The sequence below is a fragment of the Ylistrum balloti genome, unplaced genomic scaffold, assembly GCF_031769215.1.
Source record: "Ylistrum balloti isolate Yb309-2 unplaced genomic scaffold, AGI_CSIRO_Ybal_v1 Utg369756, whole genome shotgun sequence".
In the NCBI taxonomy this organism is placed as follows: Eukaryota; Metazoa; Mollusca; class Bivalvia; order Pectinida; family Pectinidae; genus Ylistrum; species Ylistrum balloti.
In genome coordinates, this window is record NW_026781957.1 from 1,269,796 (window position 1) to 1,292,558 (window position 22,763).

The 22,763-nt window shown below is 37.5% G+C and overlaps 2 protein-coding genes across 2 annotated transcripts; one reads left to right on the forward strand and one right to left on the reverse strand.

The window, feature by feature from the left end:
• Positions 1-6,076: 6,076 nt before the first annotated feature.
• Positions 6,077-12,685, forward strand: LOC132543440 (uncharacterized). The gene is made up of 3 exons (XM_060206940.1): positions 6,077-6,282; positions 9,742-9,810; positions 10,687-12,685. Exons 2-3 carry the CDS (start codon positions 9,776-9,778, stop codon positions 12,683-12,685), a joined length of 2,034 nt encoding a protein of 677 aa, XP_060062923.1. The 5' UTR covers positions 6,077-6,282; positions 9,742-9,775.
• A 3,178-nt stretch (positions 12,686-15,863) lies between these two features.
• LOC132543421 (inactive selenide, water dikinase-like protein) lies at positions 15,864-22,058 on the reverse strand. Its single transcript, XM_060206922.1, has 8 exons — positions 22,016-22,058; positions 21,666-21,907; positions 19,646-19,749; positions 18,806-18,955; positions 18,379-18,491; positions 17,745-17,935; positions 16,986-17,198; positions 15,864-16,700 (listed from the first exon to the last, which is right to left on the reverse strand). Exons 3-8 carry the CDS (start codon positions 19,739-19,741, stop codon positions 16,516-16,518), a joined length of 948 nt encoding a protein of 315 aa, XP_060062905.1. The 5' UTR covers positions 19,742-19,749; positions 21,666-21,907; positions 22,016-22,058; the 3' UTR covers positions 15,864-16,515.
• Between the last annotated feature and the right edge of the window lie 705 nt (positions 22,059-22,763).

A 22,763-nucleotide genomic window follows, 5' to 3' on the forward strand; every position in this document is an offset into this window, starting at 1 on the left:
TAGACAAATCGAAAGGACTTTATACCTACTTCTTTATTTTGAATGTATTGCAAAGTAATAGTCCTTACTTATTATAATTATATTTGTAGTTGAGGAAAGTAGATAAGATATACACAGCATTTAAGATAGATGAAAGTTTAAGTAATTACATTAAATGTATTTACATGCCTATCTTCCTTGAAGTATCATGGTTAGACTTTTCTTCCATTAATTATGTCTATAAAGGCATAGTTCTATGAGATTAAACCAGACTTCCATAGACATACAAAATTTACAATATTTTCACTATAGCTATTACTATTTCTGATCTCCAATGCATTAGATAATGTCACCATGACACGCTAAATGAATAAATATGTTATGGAAATATTTCGTTTTAGTTAATTGATAATTATAAACATGAATATTTTGGGGTTTTTTTTATACGCGCTTTGTTTGAAGGAATATTTTCTTATTTTCATTTCAAGGAACTTTGATACACATTAACAAACATTGAGAAATCACCAAATAAAACTAAAAGACAAAAATATAAGTTATAACAAAGTCAACATCATGATCAGTACAGTATCAAAAATTTATCATTCATAAATCATGAGCACCGAATGTACCTTGCCTACGAAGCGCAAACTTTTTATCTTCAAAAACTTGAAAAATGTCATGGCGGCGGATGTGAAAATCCCGAAAAAGTGTCATATCGGCGGGTGTGCGCGTAGGACGAACAGTCCAATTTTGTGACGTCTAATGAGGTAAAGTGATGTTATATATTAAGACGATCTTGCACAACGACAAGGATTAAAGCAAAATTGATGTTCTGTTTGTAAGTTTTGTTTGTTTATAAGTGCTGTTAGTTGAAAATTCAAACCAAGCCCACAGAATAGCTTCTTATTATGGCGCCAACTCACACGTACAGTGTTCTGTACGCTTACGTCATGTCGAGAATTCCGTAAAATATATTGTTCAAAATTTATCAATAGTTCAACCACACTGTGCTTCTTTTTTGAAATATATAGTAATCGTATTGTTATTAAACAAATAAACTAATTTTGGATGCTTTTAAAACAGCGATTTGAAAAATCGCGGCATTATTTACGCAGAAAATTGCCGCTAGAGGGCTCTAATTCTTTACGATATTTCATCCAATGAGAAGGCCAGGATCGTTACATTTTGTCTGAAAGGCCGTCGCAATAGGCTATGCGTACTGAGTATGTTTACCCTAAAAAGACGTGCTAAAAGAAAGGGACTAAGCAAATAGAGACGTGCTAAAACACAGGGACATAGTAAAGAAAGATGCGCTAAAAGACAAGGACATGGTATAGAGAGATGGTAAAAGACAGGGACATAGTAAAGAGAGATGTCCTAAAAGACAGGGACACAGCAAATAGAGATGTGCTTGAAGACAGGGACATAGTAAAGAAAGATGTGCTAAAAGACAAGGACATGGTATAGAGAGATGGTAAAAGACAGGGACGTAGTAAAGAGAGATGTGCTAAAAGACTGGGACATAGTAAAAAGAGATGTGCTTGAAGACGGGAACATAGTAAAGAGAGACGTGCTAAAAGAGAGGAACATAGTAAAGAACTATTTGCTAAAAGACTCGGACAGTGGAAAGAGAGATGGTAAAAGACAGGGACATAGTAAAGAGAGATATGCTAAAAGACTGAGACATAGTAAAATAAGACGTGCTAAAAGACAGGGACACAGCAAATAGAGATGTGCTTGAAGACGGGAACATAGTAAAGAGAGACGTGCTAAAAGAGAGGAACATAGTAAAGAAAGATTTGCTAAAAGACAAGGACATGGTAAAGAGAGATGGTAAAAGACAGGGACATAGTAAAGAGAGATATGCTAAAAGACTGAGACATAGTAAAATAAGACGTGCTAAAAGACAGGGACATAGTAAAGAGAGATGTGCTTAAAGACATGAAGATAGTAAAGAGAGATGTGATAAAATACAGGGACATAGTAAAGAGAAACATGCTAAAAGACAGGGACATAGTAAAGAAAGATGTGCTTAAAGACAGGGACATAATGAAGAGAGATGTGCTAAAAGACAAGGACATGGTATAGAGAGATGGTAAAAGACAGGGACATAGTAAAGAGAGATGTCCTAAAAGACAGGGACACAGGAAATAGAGATGTGCTTGAAGACGGGAACATAGTAAAGAGAGATGTGCGAAAACACAGGGACATAGTAAACAGAAACATGCTAAAAGACAGGGAAATAGTAAAGAGAGACATGCTAAAACACATGGACATAGTAGTGAGAGAGACATAGTAAAGAGAGACGTGCTAAAAAAGGAACATAGTAAAGAAAGATGTGCTAAAAGACAGGAACATGGTAAAGAGAGATGGTAAAAGACGGGGACATAGTGAAGAGAGATGTGCTAAAAGACAGGGACATAATAAAGAGAGATGGTAAAAGACAAGGACATAGTAAAGAAAGATCTGCTTAAAGACAGGGACATTATAAAGAGAGATGTGCTTTAACACAGGGACATAGTAAAGAGAGATGGTAAAAGACAGGGACATAGTAAAGAGAGACGTGCTAAAAGAGAGGAACATAGTAAAGAAAGATTTGCTAAAAGACAAGGACATGGTAAAGAGAGATGGTAAAAGACAGGGACATAGTAAAGAGAGATGTGCTAAAAGACTGGGACATAGTAAAAAGAGATGCTAAAAGACAGGGACATAGTAAAGAGAGATCTGCTTAAAGACAGGGACATAATAAAGAGAGATGTGCTAAAACACAGGGACATAGTAAAGAGAGACGTGCTGAAAGACAGGAACATAGTAAACAAAGATGTGCTAAAAGACAAGGACATGGTAAAGAGAGATGGTAAAAGACAGGGACATAGTAAAGAGAGATATGCTAAAAGACTGGGACATAGTAAAATAAGACGTGCTAAAAGACAGGGACATAGTGAAGAGAGATGTGCTTAAAGACAGGAATATAGTAAAGAGAGATGTGATAAAAGACAGGAACATAGTAAAGAAAGATGTGCTAAAAGACAAGGACACGGTAAAGAGAGATGGTAAAAGACAGGGACATAGTAAAGAGAGATGTACTTAAAGACAGGGACATAATAAAGAGATATGTGCTAAAACACAGGGACATAGTAAAGAGAGACGTGCTAAAAGACAGGGACATAGTAAAGAGAGATGTGCTTAAAGACAGGAACATAATTAAGAGAGATGTGCTAAAACACGGGGACATAGTAAAGAGAGACGTGCTAAGAGACAGGGACATAGTAAAGAGAGATGTGCTTAAAGACAGGGACATAATAAAGAAAGATGTGCTAAAACACAGGGACATAGTAAAGAGATACGTGCTAAAAGAAAGTGACACAGTAAAGAGAGATGTGCTAAAAGACAGGGAGATAGTAAAGAGAGACATGCTAAAAGACATGGATATAGTAAAGAGAGATGTTCTTAAAGACAGGGACATAGTAAAGTGAGATGTCCTAAAAGACAGGGACATGGCAAAAAGGGATGTGCTTAAAGACAGGGACATAATAAAGAGAGAAATGCTAAAAGACAGGCACATAGTAAATAGACCTGCTTAAAGATGGGGACATATACTTAGCCTGTCCTTCACCTGTAAATTTTCTCAAACCCCATCTAGCCTGTCATTCACCTGAATTCTCATCAATCCCTACCCATCTTGTCCTTCACTTAAAATTCTTCTCAAACCCCACCCGGCCTGTCTTTCACCACTAACGTTTCTCAAACCCGACCTAGCCTGTCCCTCACCAGTAATTCTCCTCTATCCCTACCCAGTCTATCCTTCACCTGTAACTCTTTTCAAACAACACCTAGTTTGTCTTTCATCTAAAATTCTTCTCAAGCCCTGCCCAGTCTGTCCTTCACCTGAAACTTTCCTCAAATCTCGAACAGCCATACTTTAACCTTTCCACCTCTACTTGTCCTGCTCGTACCTGTTCTCCACCTTTACCTGTCTTCCATCTCGACTTGTCCTGTTCGTACCTATTCTCCACCTTTATCTGTCTTCCACCTCTACTAGTCCTGCTCGTACCTATTCTCCACCTTTATCTGTCTTCCACCTCTACTAGTCCTGCTCGTACCTATTCTCCACCTTTATCTGTCTTCCACCTCGACTTGTCCTCTTCGTACCTATTCTCCACCTTTACCTGTCTTCCACCTCGACTTGTCCTGTTCGTACCTATTCTACACCTTTATCTGTCTTCCACCTCGACTTGTTCTGCTCGTACCTATTCTCCACCTTTACCTGTCTTCCACCTCGACTTGTCCTGTTCGTACCTATTCTCCACATTTATCTGTCTTCCACCTCGACTTGTCCTGCTCGTACCTGTTCTCCACCTTTATCTGTCTTCCACCTCGACTTGTCCTCTTCGTACCTATTCTCCACCTTTACCTGTCTTCCACCTCGACTTGTCCTCTTCGTACCTGTTCTCCACCTTTACCTGTCTTCCACCTCTACTTGTCCTCTTCGTACCTGTTCTCCACCTTTACCTGTCTTCCACCTCGACTTGTCCTGTTCGTACCTGTTCTCCACCTTTACCTGTCTTCCACCTCTACTTGTCCTGCTCGTACCTGTTCTCCACCTTTACCTGTCTTCCACCTCGACTTGTCCTGCTCGTACCTGTTCTCCACCTTTACCTGCCTTCCACTTCTTCTTTTCCTGTTCGTACCTGTTCCCCACCTTTACCAGCCTTCCATCTCTACTTGTCCTGTTCGTACCTGTTCTCCACCTTCACCTGCCTTCCATCTCTACTTGTCCTGCTCGTACCTGTTCTCCACCTTTACGCTTGTTCCTGTACCCGCATGTGTTTGCACCGCTTGTTCCTGCTACACACGTGTACCTCACCCTGCATGTAGTTGTGTTTCGCTTGTTTCTGTTACACATGTGTAGCTGTCCCCGTACGTGGTTGTTCTTGGCTTGTTCCTGTTACAGACGTGTACCTGTCCCCGCACGTGGTTGTCCTCTGCTTGTTCCTGTTACACACATGTACCTGTCCCCGCACGTGGTTGTCCTCCGCTTGTTCCTGTTACACACGTGTACCTGTCCCCGCACGTGGTTGTCCTCTGCTTGTTCCTGTTACACACATGTACCTGTCCCCGCACGTGCTTGTCCTCCGCTTGGTCCTGTTACACATGTGTACCTGTCCCCGCACGTGGTTGTTCTTGGCTTGTTCCTTTTACACACGCGTATCTGTCCCCGCACGTGCTTGTCCTCCGCTTGTTCCTGTTACACATGTTTACCTTTCCCCGCACGTGGTTGTCCTCGGGTTGTTCCTGTTACACATATGTACCTGTCCCCGCACGTGGTTGTCCTTGGCTTGTTCCTGTTACACAAGTGTACCTGTCCCCCGTTACCTAGATGTATTTTACCTGACGTCCCGGATATTGGATCCCGATTGGATGTTTTCACAAAGAACACAATTGACGAAGAAATTCCATTTTAATTCGTTCTGGAGTTCGAGCCCCTGGTTTAAGGTACCAAACCTCCTAACTATAGGAATTAACATCCTTGTGATGATTATTTCGAAGCTCCAGTCTGACCAACCGACATACTTTATTACGATATAAAAGTTTTATCTAGAAATGTTCTTTTTGACTGTACCCTACTTATCTATCAAAGTTCAAAACACTCAAATATTACAGTTTTATCAAACGGAACTAGACACATGTTATTCACACCGATACAATATCAGACCAGACTACATTGATGCGCACAAGGCTGTTACCACGGGCTGTTATACGGAGGATATAAGAATTTGAGCAATTAAACCATCCTTTTCTTAACATGTAATAAAAACAGTTTATCTTAATAAAAGGCAATCTTGTGATATCCCAGTCGTTCTCACGTGTGCATTCCAGTGTACCTCATACACACGCACACACGTGTGAGTGGCTGTTATGCGGAGGACACAAGAATTTGGCAGTTAAACCATCCTTTACTAAAGATGTAATAAAAACCAGTTAACTTAATAAATAGCAACCATGTGATATCCGAGTCATCCACACGTGTGCATTCCACTGTACCCTAACACATACACACATGCGTGCGCACGGGGAGATAATCACCTTAGAGACACAGCATGCACTGGGCACAGGCCTGGCGGCAGACAGGCAGGGATCAGAGTAAGGTTACAAAATACGGCTCCACTCTCGACAACCTCCCGTGTAAAGTTTACACCATGATACCGGACCTTAAGTTCTCCGTCCAGCCCCTCTCTGGACTTTAACAACAAAACTTGGAGAAGATTTACCATGACACTTTGGATCTACACAACAACAACGGTAAGAAGCTTACTCAGTTTTTGTAAAGTTATGTCCAGTGGCTGTTTTCTTATCTCTACATTATCATAAAGATAAACCATTTATTGTTATGTGATTGTTTAGTTAACATCGATTGATCTTCCACTACTAAAGAGTCGTTCCTGATGACGTCACATCACTACATTCCCAGCCTCTGTATCTTGTTCTCCATGTTGGTCGTATCAGCTTTGTATGAAAATCACACACGTGTCTATTTGGTACTTATTTAAGAAGAGCTATTTTCTCAGTAAAAACTGCCTAGTCTGGCTTATATGTAACACGTAAATCTAATCCTAAACGGAAATTTGTCAAAATCAGGCACAGTCAGTTTTTATAGACAAGAGGGTTGCACATGGCCAATATATATATGCCGATAGGCTTTACTCTTTGCTTAATATACTTTGTAGTAGCTGTACTTTTATATTCACGTTTCCTTGGTAACTTGAGGCAAACCATTTTGTCAATCACACATCAATGTCGAACATTGTGAAATAGTGTTATTTTATTTTGTAACTTGGCTGAAAGTTTTCAAAATATCTTAGAAGTATGCTAGACACACAAGTGTGTAGCACATTTCGATACCCATAAATACAGAGCTAAAATGATGACGCTCGTTTTCATTTATCAAATGTATAAAATCGATGATTCATTTTTATCTTAGGCACATAGATACATACAAGTTATAGATTAGCTATTTTATAAACATACCATATATCTCGCAGACATTTAATTTAAATAAATATCAGTCATCGGAAGACTGTCAACGAGTCAGTGAAAAGCTAATTAACAATACAGCTAAACAAACATGGACTTGTGTCCTGTTGACCCTTCAAAACCTTAACATAAGGTCCAGTAGTTCTCCGGACACCTGTTCAGTAAACCCTTGTGACAAATAAACAGAAAAAGGTACACAAAAACCACAACAGACATGATCTATTCTTTGAAGTGTTGTATGCTAGTCATATTTATGTTATTGAAGTAAATACTGTATAAACAAGATTAATTAGTGGTGTTGGTGAGTGTTGGAATCGTTGTGATTTAATTAAATTCCAGCACAGGGACACAAATTTTCTACCCACAGTCCATATATATGTATTTTAGTGTCACTATAATACACGACCCACGGTCCATATATATGTATTTTAGTGTCACTATAATACACGACCCACGGTCCATATATATGTATTTTAGTGTCACTATAATACACGACCCACGGTCCATATATATGTATTTTAGTGTCACTATAATGTCACTATAATACACGACCCACGGTCCATATATATGTATTTTAGTGTCACTATAATACACGACCCACGGTTCATACACGACCCACGGTCCATATATATGTATTTTAGTGTCACTATAATACACGACCCACGGTCCATATATATGTATTTTAGTGTCACTGTAATACACGACCCACGGTCCATATATATGTATTTTAGTGTCACTATAATACACGACCCACGGTCCATATATATGTATTTTAGTGTCACTATAATACACGACCCACGGTCCATATATATGTATTTTAGTGTCACTATAATACACGACCCACGGTCCATATATATATGTATTTTAGTGTCACTATAATACACGACCCACGGTCCATATATATGTATTTTAGTGTCACTATAATACACGACCCACGGTCCATACCCGACCCACGGTCCATATATATGTATTTTAGTGTCACTATAATACACGACCCACGGTCCATATATATGTATTTTAGTGTCACTATAATACACGACCCACGGTCCATATATATGTATTTTAGTGTCACTATAATACATGTACACGACCCACGGTCCATATATATGTATTTTAGTGTCACTATAATACACGACCCACGGTCCATATATATGTATTTTAGTGTCACTATAATACACGACCCACCCACGGTCCATATATATGTATTTTAGTGTCACTATAATACACGACCCACGGTCCATATATATGTATTTTAGTGTCATATATATGTATTTTAGTGTCACTTACACGACCCATGGACCATATATATGTATTTTAGTGTCACTATAATACACGACCCACGGTCCATATATATGTATTTTAGTGTCACTATGATACATGTACACGACCCATGGACCATATATATGTATTTTAGTGTCACTGTAATACACGACCCACGGTCCATATATATGTATTTTAGTGTCACTATAATACACGACCCACGGTCCATATATATGTATTTTAGTGTCACTATAATACACGACCCACGGTCCATATATATGTATTTTAGTGTCACTATGATACATGTACACGACCCATGGACCATATATATGTATTTTAGTGTCACTGTAATACACGACCCACGGTCCATATATATGTATTTTAGTGTCACTATAATACACGACCCACGGTCCATATATATGTATTTTAGTGTCACTATAATACATGTACACGACCCATGGACCATATATATGTATTTTAGTGTCACTATAATACACGACCCACGGTCCATATATATGTATTTTAGTGTCACTATAATACACGACCCACGGTCCATATATATGTATTTTAGTGTCACTATAATACATGTACACCCATGGACCATATATATGTATTTTAGTGTCACTATAATACACGACCCACGGTCCATATATATGTATTTTAGTGTCACTATAATACACGACCCACGGTCCATATATATGTATTTTAGTGTCACTATAATACATGTACACGACCCATGGACCATATATATGTATTTTAGTGTCATTATAATACACGACCCACGGTCCATATATATGCATTTTAGCGTCACTATAATACACGACCCACGGTCCATATATATGTATTTTAATGTCACTATAATACATGTACACGACCCACGGTCCATATATATGTATTTTAGTGTCACTATAATACACGACCCACTGTCCATATATATGTATTTTAGTGTCACTGTAATACATGTACACGACCCATGGACCATATATATGTATTTTAGCGTCACTATAATACACGACCCACGGTCCATATATATGTATTTTAGTGTCACTATAATACATGTACTCGACCCACGGTCCATATATATGTATTTTAGTGTCACTATAATACACGACCCACGGTCCATATATATGTATTTCAGTTTCACTGTAATATATATACAATGTTTGTGAACCTTGGATCGGGAATTCGTGGCAAGTCCCTGTTCAATTAGTTACATAGTAACCTGTAAGGAATGCTTGTGAAGAAATTGAGCTCTTAAACTTTGGGTATGACGTAACCCGTAGCAATGATTGCAGGTATTCTGATTAATCTTTAAATATTGGCATATCTGGATTCCGGATTTTAAGCCTACATGAAAAATTAGGAGATGACGTAGTGCTAGTCAATACCTTACACGTGCTCTGTACAGATATATCAACACATGTATGTAAATCTGAATGCTTATTCTCGATTTTATCCGAATTTCAGCGAAACGTTTGTGGTCGGAGCAGCAGGGGTTAAAATGACGATGCTGAATCATTTCGGCTGGAGACTTGTGTAAGTTTTGTTTGTTCATTCACGTCTTGTTTCCCGTATCCGTCAACACATTTAGGTGAAATGTAGGAAGTATACAGAGATTAGCGCCATTTTATAAGCTTAGTGCACGGCACCGATTGTTCTGTATATTTTAGTGTAGAGATTAGCTCAGAGTGCTCTAGATCAGTGTACTTGTATAAAAAACAGCACTGAATGTTCTATATAGCTGTGTTAAGAAATTTGCGTCAAGTGCTCTTTATAAGTGAAAGAGTGCTCTAAAGATTGGCGCTCAAGTTTTCTTTGTAAGCAAATGTACAGAAATTGGCGCCCAGTGTTCTATACAAGCAAATGTACAGAAATTGGCGCCCAGTGATCTATACAAGCAAATGTACAGAGATTGGCACCCAGTGTTCTATACAAGCAAATGTACAGAAATTGGCGCCCAGTGATCTATATAAGTAAGTGTACAGAGATTGGCACCCAGTGATCTTAATAACTTAGTTTACAGAGATTGGCGCCCAGTGGTCTTAATAACATAGTTTACAGAGATTGGCGCCCAGTGGTCTTAATAACCTAGTTTACAGAGATTGTTCTATAAAAGCCAGTGTACAGAGAATGGCGCCGGGTGCTCTACTGGCGCAAGCTTGCTGAATGAACTACGTAATGAGTGGCCAATGTTGACTATTACTTAATCAAGAGGGCACGAGTCGTTTATTTATATTGGTATCTAGAAATATTTCTTTTCTCGAATGTTCTTTCCTCAGATTTTGTTTTCACCATCACACCATTTGTTACTTACAGTGCTAATATAGTCTACCACGTCAGAGTTTGAGTCTAGAGGAGTTCCGTTATACTGTTTTCTGAGTGTTTTCAGTAGTTTTTTTTTGTTTGTTTCAGACGATTGATGACCATGAGGGGACCCATGGTGGTCCGGATGGCAAAGTTCATGATTTTCCTCGGAACATCCTTGCTTCTTTTCGTGTTTTATCAGATACATAGGTATTCAGGACAAATGAACTTCTCCGTCATTGCCAAGACACCACGTGCAGGAGGTCAAAGTAATAGTTACGACCTTCCGAAGTTTCTAGTGGACACGCCCAACTGTAAACTACCAAATCTCGATCCTTTTGATTCATCTGTTGTTAAATATCTCCGTCAAGGGGCATTAATAGAGTGTGACCGTTACTTACCGTTAACTTATGAAAATGGATCGCGATTAGAAATAAATTGGACTGCCATAATTAATTCCAAAGACAGGGACTATTTTGATCATTGCAAATATCAGCCAATCAATCGTCCCCCATTCATAGAGGAAAATAACTATTATAGGTATCTCGAGGAGAGTGTCGCGTTTAATACCTCCCAAATAATGCATTACGACTTCGTAAGGGTGAAGTGTTATAACAAAGCTGGCGGTTTGATGTATACGAATTTCCACCAGTTCGTCCGACGCAAACCAAAGCTTGATCGGAAGTGCAAGAAAACGTTCTTGAAACACCTACAGGAAACAGGCGTGAAGGAATCGCTAAACGTGGCCATGATTGGTGTGGATTCCGTTTCTAGGCTGAATTTCCTTCGTTACATGCGACGGACTAAAGCGTATCTGGAGAACACGCTAGGCGCCATAGAGATGAAAGGCTACAACAAGGTGGCCGACAACACTTTTGTAAACATCGTTCCCATGACGCTGGGGAAATTCTTGGAAGAGGTCCCTTGGAACGAGACATTAAATACCATCCCGTTCGACAAATATGACTTTATATGGAAGCAGTTTTCAAACCGTGGCTTCCGTACTCTGTACGCCGAAGATCAGCCCGCGATTGCCATATTCGATTATCTAAAGGAAGGATTTTACCAACAACCTGGTGATTATTTTAACCGCCATTTTAGTCTCGCAATGACAAAACAGAAACGACTGTGGTACAACGAAGGCAAATGTATAGGGACAAAGCTGGAGACACAAATTATACTTGATTATTTAAAAGATTTTATGTTAATGTATAAAAATCGTCCAAATTTCGCGTTTGCTTTTATCACAGGGTTAACACATAACGTGCTAGAGCACACTGCAGTCGCGGACATTCCTTACCTGACGTTGCTCACAAAGTTACACGACGAAGGGGCGCTAAACAAAACAGCTGTGATATTCTATAGTGACCACGGAATTCGATTTGGGAAAATTAGAGAAACTTATGTCGGCAAATTGGAAGAAAGATTGCCATTTATGTATGTGATACTTCCAAAATGGTTTTTAGAAAAATATCCGATCATAGCCAAAAATCTGAGAACAAATTCAAATCGCCTTACAACACCTTTTGACATCTACGAGACATTGCGAGATATTCTGTATTTTACAGGGAAAACCAGAACAGTTCCCACGGAACAGAGAGGAGTTAGCCTCTTCGACGAGGTACCATTCTTCCGCTCGTGCCAAACGGCGGGAATTCTTCCCCACTGGTGCACTTGCCCGATACACCAGACACTGTCAACATCTCTGTCCCAGGTTCAGAACATCGCAGTCAACATTGTACACTCCATCAACAAACAACTGGACGGCTTCTCGGATATTTGTGCCCGCCTTAACCTTGACAAAGTGCTCAATGCTACCAAACTTATTCCGTCTGACAAAGTGTTGCGTTTTGAGCAGAGCAAAAATGACGTCATCAATCGATACGTCAAATATGGCGAACGCGCGAAAGCATTCGTAGATTTCCAGTTGACAGTGCGTGCTCGTCCGGGCAACGGTCTGTTTGAGGCTACTGTCCGGTACGATGAGCGACGAGACGAGTACCAGATGCTTAGTGACGTCAGTAGAATTAATTTATACGGGGACCAATCGAAATGTATAGAAAAACACAAATTAAAAAAGTATTGTTATTGTATAAATCACGAATAAATTATTGTTGATTAATAATAATGTCATTTTCTTATTTAATTTATTATTAATGACATTAAATGATTACTACTAAGACCTTCTAGAAGTCATTTATTTTTTCTTGATATTTGCTATTATAAAGAAAAGCGAGAAACTATATCCTTGAACGCGTCATGATAAAATAACGCCATGAAGCCCACAAGTTTGACTGGAAAGTAAGGAATCCACTACAGATTTGCTAAAAAAACGTAGTTATTTTCCGCAGTTCTCATCTTCGTGTCACCAGTTACCTCCCCATTAGCTTTCTTTCCTGTTTCTAAGTTATGCGATATTAATACTGTTAACACGGAAAATTTTTGAAAGAAAATTCCAATTTTATCACGGTATCAGACTTTATACCTGTCACGAACGCAAGTGTGTCGTAACATATTTTTGTTAGGGAATGGATCACGTGCGCGTATGTGTGAACGCGTGAGTGAGTACGGGTGGTGTGTGACCGGGAAGGTGAGTGAGTACGGGTGGTGTGTGAACGGGAAGGTGAGTGAGTACGGATGGTGTGTGACCGGGAAGGTGAGTGAGTACGGGTTGTGTGTGACCGGGAAGGTGAGTGAGTACGGGTGGTGTGTGACAGGGAAGGTGAGTGAGTACGGCCATTGTTTGTAGTAATGGTTTACCCGTGTTCAGGTCAGGTATTTGGCCGTATTATGATAAAGAACGGAACCCAGTACACTGACTGGGGTAAGTATTCTTTCTATCATTCGTAATTAGTTATTTCAGTTGAATGTTTTCATGCAATATTTAGCTTTACCCTATTACTGGTCAAGCACTCTATTGTTATTATCGTAAAAAGGTGTATCAGTAGAAATATCATTACTGATAGTAAAGAGAAACCGATGTTTATTGTAGAAGTGTTACTTAACTAAATTATTGATAATTATATGTAATTCAATTAGTTTAAATCTGTTTATTTCACTTAGTAACGTAGTTTTGTTCATGCAAAATATGTATGGAAGCCCTGAGCTGCAGTCGTATTTACCTGTATTTGGTGAGTGCGCGCAGGTGCAAAATGTACGGAAACCTATAGACAGCATATACATTTACGGTGCTAAGTGTTATTTTATATCGAATTTGGTTACGCATCATAGAATTTTATGTTTTTATCGGGTGATATGCGCAGTTAGCGAATTGAATAATTAAATGGCGGTAAATTATACAGCGTTTTAGAGCGTATTAATTAAACTACATTATGGAAGTGTTTAGTGTTTTGTTATAATTGTGTTGATTTATATTTACTCCTATAGCTTCACATGATGGGCAGCTGACACGAGCACCACCCAGAGCCAGCAACAAGGTGACTTACAGACCTTCATCGAGTGGTGTCAGGACAGACCAGCACTATCATCGGGGTCAAGGTCAGCAGCTGTAAAGATTGTCAACCTCTCAGGCAGGCTACGTGGGGAGCCCAGGATTGTACCAAGTTTCTGGTTTGATGGCCAGCTATAGTGTGTCATCAGAGGAGTTTGCCTTCTCTTACCTTTTATACTGCTAATGGAGAGATATTATTCAGTCAACGAGTGATGTAAAACTGAGGCTCGTCCCGCGTTACTATGGCACTGTGCTGCTGTCTCCACAACTTGATTGTGTGATGCTATGTGTCTTTATGAACTAAATCAGTTGAGGGTTCTAGTATAGCGTTCCATTAGTGACATTTGTCTGATGACTTCAAATATCCATTCCGTAGTAGGCCATGTATATATGAATTCGGATGTAGAATTGGTGTGTTGCTATAGTGTGAATGTGAACATCATATACACAAGATTTTTTTAAATCTAGCGTTTTGAAGGATGACCTTTGAATTTTAACCCTGACCGACGACCTCCAAATTCTAACCAGTTATAGAACTTGGTGGTCTGAAAAAAATAAAAATTGGGGTATTGTTATAGTGTGATTGTGAACATCGAGTACACCAAGTGTTGCAGACACCAGCACAAACTATTTAATAATGTGGAACCAAGGAAAGCCTACAAATTCTGAGCATTATACACCCAGCTTTACCAAGAAACAATAAACTCTAACTGCCGAGAATGGTCACTCAATTGTGGTGATGTTTTTACCCCGATCGACCCCAAAATAAACAATGCACACAGAACTAATGGAAACCTACATATAAAATTAGCATGTATGGTCCATCCTGTACTTTTCAGAAATAATAAAATTTATTTGTCAAAATCCATGATGGCTACCTCTTATTCATCTTGCTTTCCGGTCAACACCAAAATGAACAATACACAACCACTGGGCAAATTCAAACCATTTAGGAAATTTCAGAATGACCCTACTTTGACTAATCCATAAAAAGACAGACGTGTCAAAAGTCTGAGACGGTCACCAGCCGGCCAGTTTTCCTGATCAATCCCAAATAAAAGGTACAACTAGGGACAAATGGGAATCTATATATAAGATTTGAGCGACCACATAGACAAAAGGCAATTTTAACAGCCAATTACTGTTTGCTTATAAATCTGCGACTACAATCTAACTTTCTTACATAGTCCTATGTAGATTAAGTTTTGGCATATTCTTTCTGTTGGTTATTTCTAAAACTAGTTCTGTTTCTTAGATCATCTACAGGACTAGTACAAACTTAATTTAACCAGATCCTTCAGATTAACAAAGAAATGAACAAGACCATCAATAATACTTGTCCTTCAGATTAACAAAGAAATGAACAAGACAATGTATAATACTTGTCCTTTAGATTAACAAAGAAATGAACCAGACAATGTATAATACTTGTCCATCAGATTAACAGAGAAATGAACAAGACAATGTATAATACTTGTCCTTCAGATTAACAAAGACATGAACAAGACAATGTATAATATTTGTCCTTCAGATTAACAGAGACATGAACAAGACAATATATAATACTTGTCCTTCAGATTAACAAAGACATGAACCAGACAATGTATAATACTTGTCCTTCAGATTAACAAAGAAATGAACAAGACAATGTACAATACTTGTCCTTCAGATTAACAAAGAAATGAACAAGACAATGTACAATATTTGTCCTTCAGATTAACAGACATGAACCAGACAACGTACAATACTTGTCCTTCAGATTAACAAAGACATGAACCAGACAATGTACAATACTTGTCCTTCAGATTAACAAAGAAATGAACAAGACAATGTATAATACTTGAAGTTTTTTTTTATTCTTTATGGGTTTGATGACATGATGAATGAATTTTGCTTTGAACAAAAAAAGATGAAAACTATACAATGAGTTTGGTCTGAAGCCGCAGTCATCCTCAATATCGTTTGAAAACGTCATGACAACGGCTCCATGGGTCATGGTAATTTGGCACCTGTGAGTTTACCAATTCATCTGCTGCCCCGACCCATAGTAATGTGGTTCTTCAGGGCAACTTCATACATGTAAACTTGCAGGTTTCAAATTAACAGTATTCCCAGAAGCAATGATAATACATATAGCAGAAGACAAGAACAACAATGCATCCCATTGATCAAATCTAGCTAAATTTCAAACAGCACTGTGCTGATAAATGCTAACTAAATTTCATTCTTATATTAACCAAAAGGAGTTTAATCACGTTCCTAATTAAAACTGTGGAGCTTTGTTTACAAACATGATCTAAAATCCAGTTTCAATTGAAAGGGTTTATCAACAACTTTTCATTAAAAACCTTGTAGATGAGGCAAAAACAAAGTCAGAAAATGTAACAACTTGGAATGTCCTTCAGTAGACAAAATTGCTTAGCTTTCCTTCCTGTGAGTTTTAGAGAAGGATCGAAATTATAACGTCATTTTTCTCCCCTTTTTCACTACCACAATTCTCCGTCACGATCTTTAGCTGGTACTTCAATCACTCGTGGTTTGTCAATTATCCTAGCTGTGCGATTTCCTTTTTCTACAATTCCTATAATCCAGGACTGGTAGCCCTCCTGTTTCTCGATGTCCTTACAGAATGCTGCAGCCTGCTCTCTGGGTAAGGCCATCAACAGCCCACCTGTAATAATACACAGCAAAGTAAGTCCCAGTCAGTGGTTACTATTACTTCATTTGATTAATACATCTAAAGATTTCAAATATAAATTTACAATGTTTTAGTAATTGTATTATTTCACAAGGCTAAAACAAAATCTAATAGTGAAAAATGAAACTTGGAAAAGTATCCCCACATTAGGACGCCTCTGTCGATCACCATCTAGACAAACTAATGTGTCAAAAATAAGACAGAATAATACTGGTTCATTAAATTGTTGTAAATTTAGCTGAAGATTGAAAGACATACCAGACGTTTCTGCTGAGAGACCTTGTAGCAGGCCGAACATATTTCCACAAGCTTTACTTATGGCAGCCATTTTAGCAATGATGGGTAAATTATGAATGACAAAGCTGACTTCATTCTTCTGTACTTTGGCAAGGTTCTTTGCGTGACCGAGGAGACCAAATCCTGTCACGTCTGTAGCACCATGGGCATTGTATTTAGCCATCAGTCGTGCAGCTAAGAAATAAGAAACATCAACGAAATAAAACAAAGGTCCGAGTTATTGTAACCTATAAAACAAGATCATTCCACACAGAATTTATTTGTTCATGGAATGGACTTCATTATCAGAAAACTTGTGGGATTTCACCCCTCGAAATCTTCACCCTATGTGTATAAAACTTGTGGGATTTCACCCCTCGAAATCTTCACCCTATGTGTAGAAGTATTTACTTTTGTTAGAGAGAGGAGCAGGTACTTTTGCCATTCCTGTGGTGAAAACTGAATATTTCCTACACCTTGTGCTGATTTTTCAATGTTTAAAATTTCAAACATTCTTTTGTAAGTCTCTCATGACATCATTACTCTTGAAATAGCCTTACCAATTAAAATTCAAAGACCTTTTGGGTCATTACTGTAATTAAATTAAATCCATGGGCCATGCTATAGGTTAGATTATTGCCAGGTATGGGGTTGATACAAATACAATCATATGTTATACCGATTTTTGATCATAATAAACAGATACAACTTAATAGTTAAGTCTACCTGATTTGTATTTACCTGTACGGTTAAGCCTTGCCATACTAAACATAGCCCGTTGATAAGCCTTCCTCACATCATCTTCTGTCACCACCAGTTTGACACGATTCCATCTCTCTGGCTGGTCCAGCCACTGGTAAGCATTCACTGCCACTTGTGTTCCTAGTGGTTTAGTCAGCACCAAGACGTCGCCCACTAAAGCATTGTCTGGTCTGTCATACAAAGTCAACAGTAAATCTAATCTTTTGTCAAGTGCCCCACAATTTATCTCACACAAAATGATGAAGAAAAACACGAATTTGAAATGCAAGACTCACAACAAATAAGTTATTCAAGCTGTTATTTGTTTTTGACTGAAAGACCCCTTGACAGACCTATTCAGAGGAATCATCAATATAAACAGTTTTGAGGAAATACTTTTAAACTGATACCGTACGGTTTGTTTTTGTGGGGACAATATTTTTACTATTTTGTAGTATATTATCATGATCACAAACATTTAATATGCAAGATAATGTGACCTGAGTATTATATGTTCTTTTATATCCAAATTGCAAAATTTTGTGACTAATCGAATTTTATTTGGTTTTGTTTGTGACTTGTTGTCAAATTGTGTTAATTACACACTTAAATTAATTTCATTATCTATACAGACGTGATGAACTCGTTGGGTTGACAGACGGAGGTTGCTACCCCACCAATGATGCACCAGGGGTTCAGCACTGTTTGTCCTCCAGTCACTCCACTTCCAGCTTCCTCCGCTAAATCCTAACATTCAAAGTAAAACCTGTTAATTCCCTTTTCTTGTAATGGCTTAAGAACAGTCTGTAACAAATCTTATAAGGAACAAGAAGATGACCATTTTGAAATTTCCCAGTGACGTTGCAGAACAGTATTGTGAATAATTGATAATCTCCCTGTTTTGTTATCAAAGAATCCTTCTGTTTGGGAGATACATCTGGTTTCAATTGTAGATATATTGTTTGTGAGGATATATCAAGAGAGTGATTTCAGGTTTATTTCCACTGACAATAAACGTTTAGTCTATCACTTCATTTGAACTGTCATTTTCTTCAACAAACCTTGAATCCTCTCATCATCATTGGAATGACAACATCACGTTCTTTCTCTGTCATTTTATTGCTGACTGCTAGTAACATCAGCATGTTGTCACAGTCTGTCACTCCCATTGCATACAAGTCGCTGAGTACATTGGCACAGGCAATCTTACCCTGTAAAACAATATTTATCTTTCTATCAACATACAATATACCATATTATCTAATATTGCAATTATATTAATAATTTCAATTTTTTTTTTTTTTTGCTTGCAAAAGTAGGATTTTTGCCAAGAAAATTCTTGCATGATTTCATTTATTTATCAAAATGAAAATCTTTGCTTTATAATAGTTTTTACAAGCAACAAATTACAGTGATAAGCCAATAATACCTTAGCAATAGCTACATGGAAGACCTGCTGTATAAATTAATGTAAAATCATGATTACCATAGAAATGACTGGATCATCCATATTGGAGTTTCTTATGCAGAAAACTAAAATCCAGCATTTATAATAATGTTTACCTGACAGAACCTCTTTGTCAGAGATTTACTCCAAACAAATTAATATCAATGTTGGGATTTTGACTTTATATCTTTTGGACAACTGTTCAGAGTTTTACTGGTAAATGTATAATTTTCTATTTAAAACTCAAGGTCACATCAAGTCTGGATTTGGAGTTACTGTTTTAAGCAACTATATAAACACACTCCAGCAGAACTGGCCAATATGTGTACGGTTACAAGTCTACATTGTATTTCAAGTTTTGAAATTGGGCATAAAAATTATACTTGAGTAAAAAATTTACCTAGTTAAAGAAAATCATTTTCATTTATTGCTGGTGTAAGTGACACACAATTACCTGCATATAAGGGTCATCAACTAGAGGATAAAAGAAGTCTGTTGTCTGGACAAGAGAGAGTCCTCCATGTCGCAGTGGTGTGACAGAGGCATCCATCCCAATGCCTGCAACAAATTTAATATGCAACATAAGATATAATATCAATAAATTTGATTGAAGAAAACTATTGCCTGGAATTTATATTATTTCAAGTTTTAAAGATAGAGCAAAGAAATTTAAGGCAAACATTTGGAGGGGAGACTATTAATTTGTCATTCAAAGTTTCCTGAAGTTGGTTCAGGAAATCAGATTTCAAACCAATCATAATTGGAACTAGATCTAGTAGTATAGGTAGACTACCTATGTAAAAACATATGTATACATGCATGATGTTATGATACAGTAATTTCAATAAACGTTTATATGATACCAATAGGTTTACTGTTTATCTCTAATGTTGTGTGTCCATTCTTGTTTTTATTTATTATGTAAACATCATTCAATGTTAACTATGTTTTTACAAGTTTATGTGCTGTCTTCATAAAGTGACTGATCCACTTGAAAATTTGAAATAATTCAATCAATACCGTTGTTACTACTCCTCCTTTAAACAAAAATTTAAAACATTGGGGCTGAAGAAAAACAGTTTTAGAACTTCAAACCTGAACCTTACATTTCTGAGCTAGTCGAACTTGAAAAATGATCATTCCAGACATATTAACACAAGTGTGCTGGCAAGTCAGCAGAGGAAGATCTAAGCATGACTTAAGTTGGACTTTCTACAGTTTATTCAAACATAAACAAAATGACTAAATGGTTAGATTTTGTTATTTTTTTTTAGTTGATTTCAGGCAAGCATTGCAATACTTAAAATTAGATTCTTCAAAAAATTATAGCATTCTCCAAGAAAAATTCATGAAAATGATTAGTTTCAAACTAACGCTATTCGACATTCTCTATTGTGTCTACCACCCATCGCTATATTGATCAGAAATAGGCGAGTTAACCATGTAACCTTTGGGAGCCTCGTTTTAACCCACTGATTTGATATTACTTCTTAATATATTATATGTACAACTATATAATCAGCGGAAATCTAATTCGCCACTCATGTTTCAATTTATACTTTGTCAAATGACCTCTTGATTCATGCTATATGCGTAACAGAGCGAAACAAATTAGTTTGAATCTAAATTTACATGTGCAGAAACATTGTGTACACTCTCCAAACAATAATGATATGAATTAGTGTTGGGTCACTCCCATTTTCATTTTTTGACAATATTAATAGAATGGTAATATAAACTTAAACATAATTAACAGAAAGTACACAATTTTAACAGGTATTTAACTGTTATAGTGTTTTTCATCATTACAAAATATTTAACCATTTAATCCCTTTACCTTTTCATTATCAAATTTCAAGTGCCCTCACACACTTTTTTTCAATTAATTGACAATTGAAAATTGTAACTGCATTTTCAATGTTTGACAGGAAAACACTTTTCAATGTTTTTATGGCTAGTCACCTAGTTTGTGGTGCCTATATTAGTATGCACATAACTTTTAGTCAACGGGAGGTCCTAGTGTTCGTTACAATGTTTCTTACACCACCTAATGGAAATTAAAAATAAATAAATAATGTATCGAGTCATTGAGTCACATTATTATTTATTAAAGCGTTTTAATTAAGTTCTTTCCGTCCATTCCCGCGCTTTTTCAGCCGGGTTTATCATCAGTTTCCGGAGTCACGTGTCATAGTTTATACTCGGCCAAACCAACAACAGACGCCATTTTGAATAATAGGGACACGATAGGGCAAGTAAATTTTGTCCAAGAATCCACTATTCAGATGTCATGATTTCACCTACAGTTGATTAATATATCAACACATGATTTATTCTTAATACGTCATGTAATATCAACGCCATCCATCGCATACTTATGAAAATACAGCTTGTTTACATTGGTCGGAAACGAAACAACCTGTTGTCTGTGTCGTTTCCGAATAATCATTTTATTTATCAAAAAATATATATACCTATCCGTGGGGTGGCCGCAAGATATTGAAATTGCGACTGATCCGCAACCTGGGCATTGCTGTCCTGTTGTAGTCCCTCAAGGAGCCGCTCTAGGGCTTCTTGAGGGACTTTACACCCTCATCCCTTTAGGTCAGCAAATTTTGTAAGTCGGAAACTAGGATCCAGTTCATGTGCCGCAGGGTCGAACGGTCGCCGCAAAGCCACATTTTCAGGATATTCCATCGTGTCACGAATGCTCAATCTGCAAAGAATAAAATTGAAACATTATGCATACGAGCAACAACAATTATTTTACAGCATCAGGAGTAAATTGTCAATGTTAAGTGAATTTCAATGCACCGGATAGTACCTAAATTCGAGAATAATGGCTACCTCCCCACGCGGTATGATATGACGTCAGAAAACCCCGTATGTATGTTATATTACTGAGAGGATAGCGGATACCCGGATGAACGCAGGGAGGAATCATTGTTTATGATATAAAGATATGATTATTGTGTCTTTAGTTTACAAATATGATTCATCTAAAAATATTTAATTTCATGAAAGTTACAATACAAATTGACTGTGTAAATTTCATACAATTTAGTGAGGTATTAAAAATTATACTTGCCGGGGAGACGCACATCAACACGTGCCTGATTTATGTCGATATTTATTTGCACATATTTACATATATTTGATTATATTGATCTGCGCCAATTATTTATTTCTGTATAACTTCACAGGGAATATAGTCACAATAAATGTATTTTCCAATGTACTACATTTGACTTTGGATTTTGCTTGATTAAAACACATATATTGCGTTTTCAAACGCGATCAGGGGATTTGGCAAAAGTTGTGAATATGTTAGTTAAGAGTCCGTTCTAATCGTCACTGGATTGCCATCCTGACATAGCAGATGAATATCCTTATATTCTGAAAGCGGGTTCGAACCGCTGTCCACAACTATCTCCTAGATCTTTCCTTCCATCACCCGACTCTGGAGCCAACCGAGGCATTGGATTTGGACATAGTATATCTTACTTAATATTTTAAAAATCAGCTGTACAATAGTTCCTCATTATCATTTGTTTGGAGAAAGGAATCTCTTG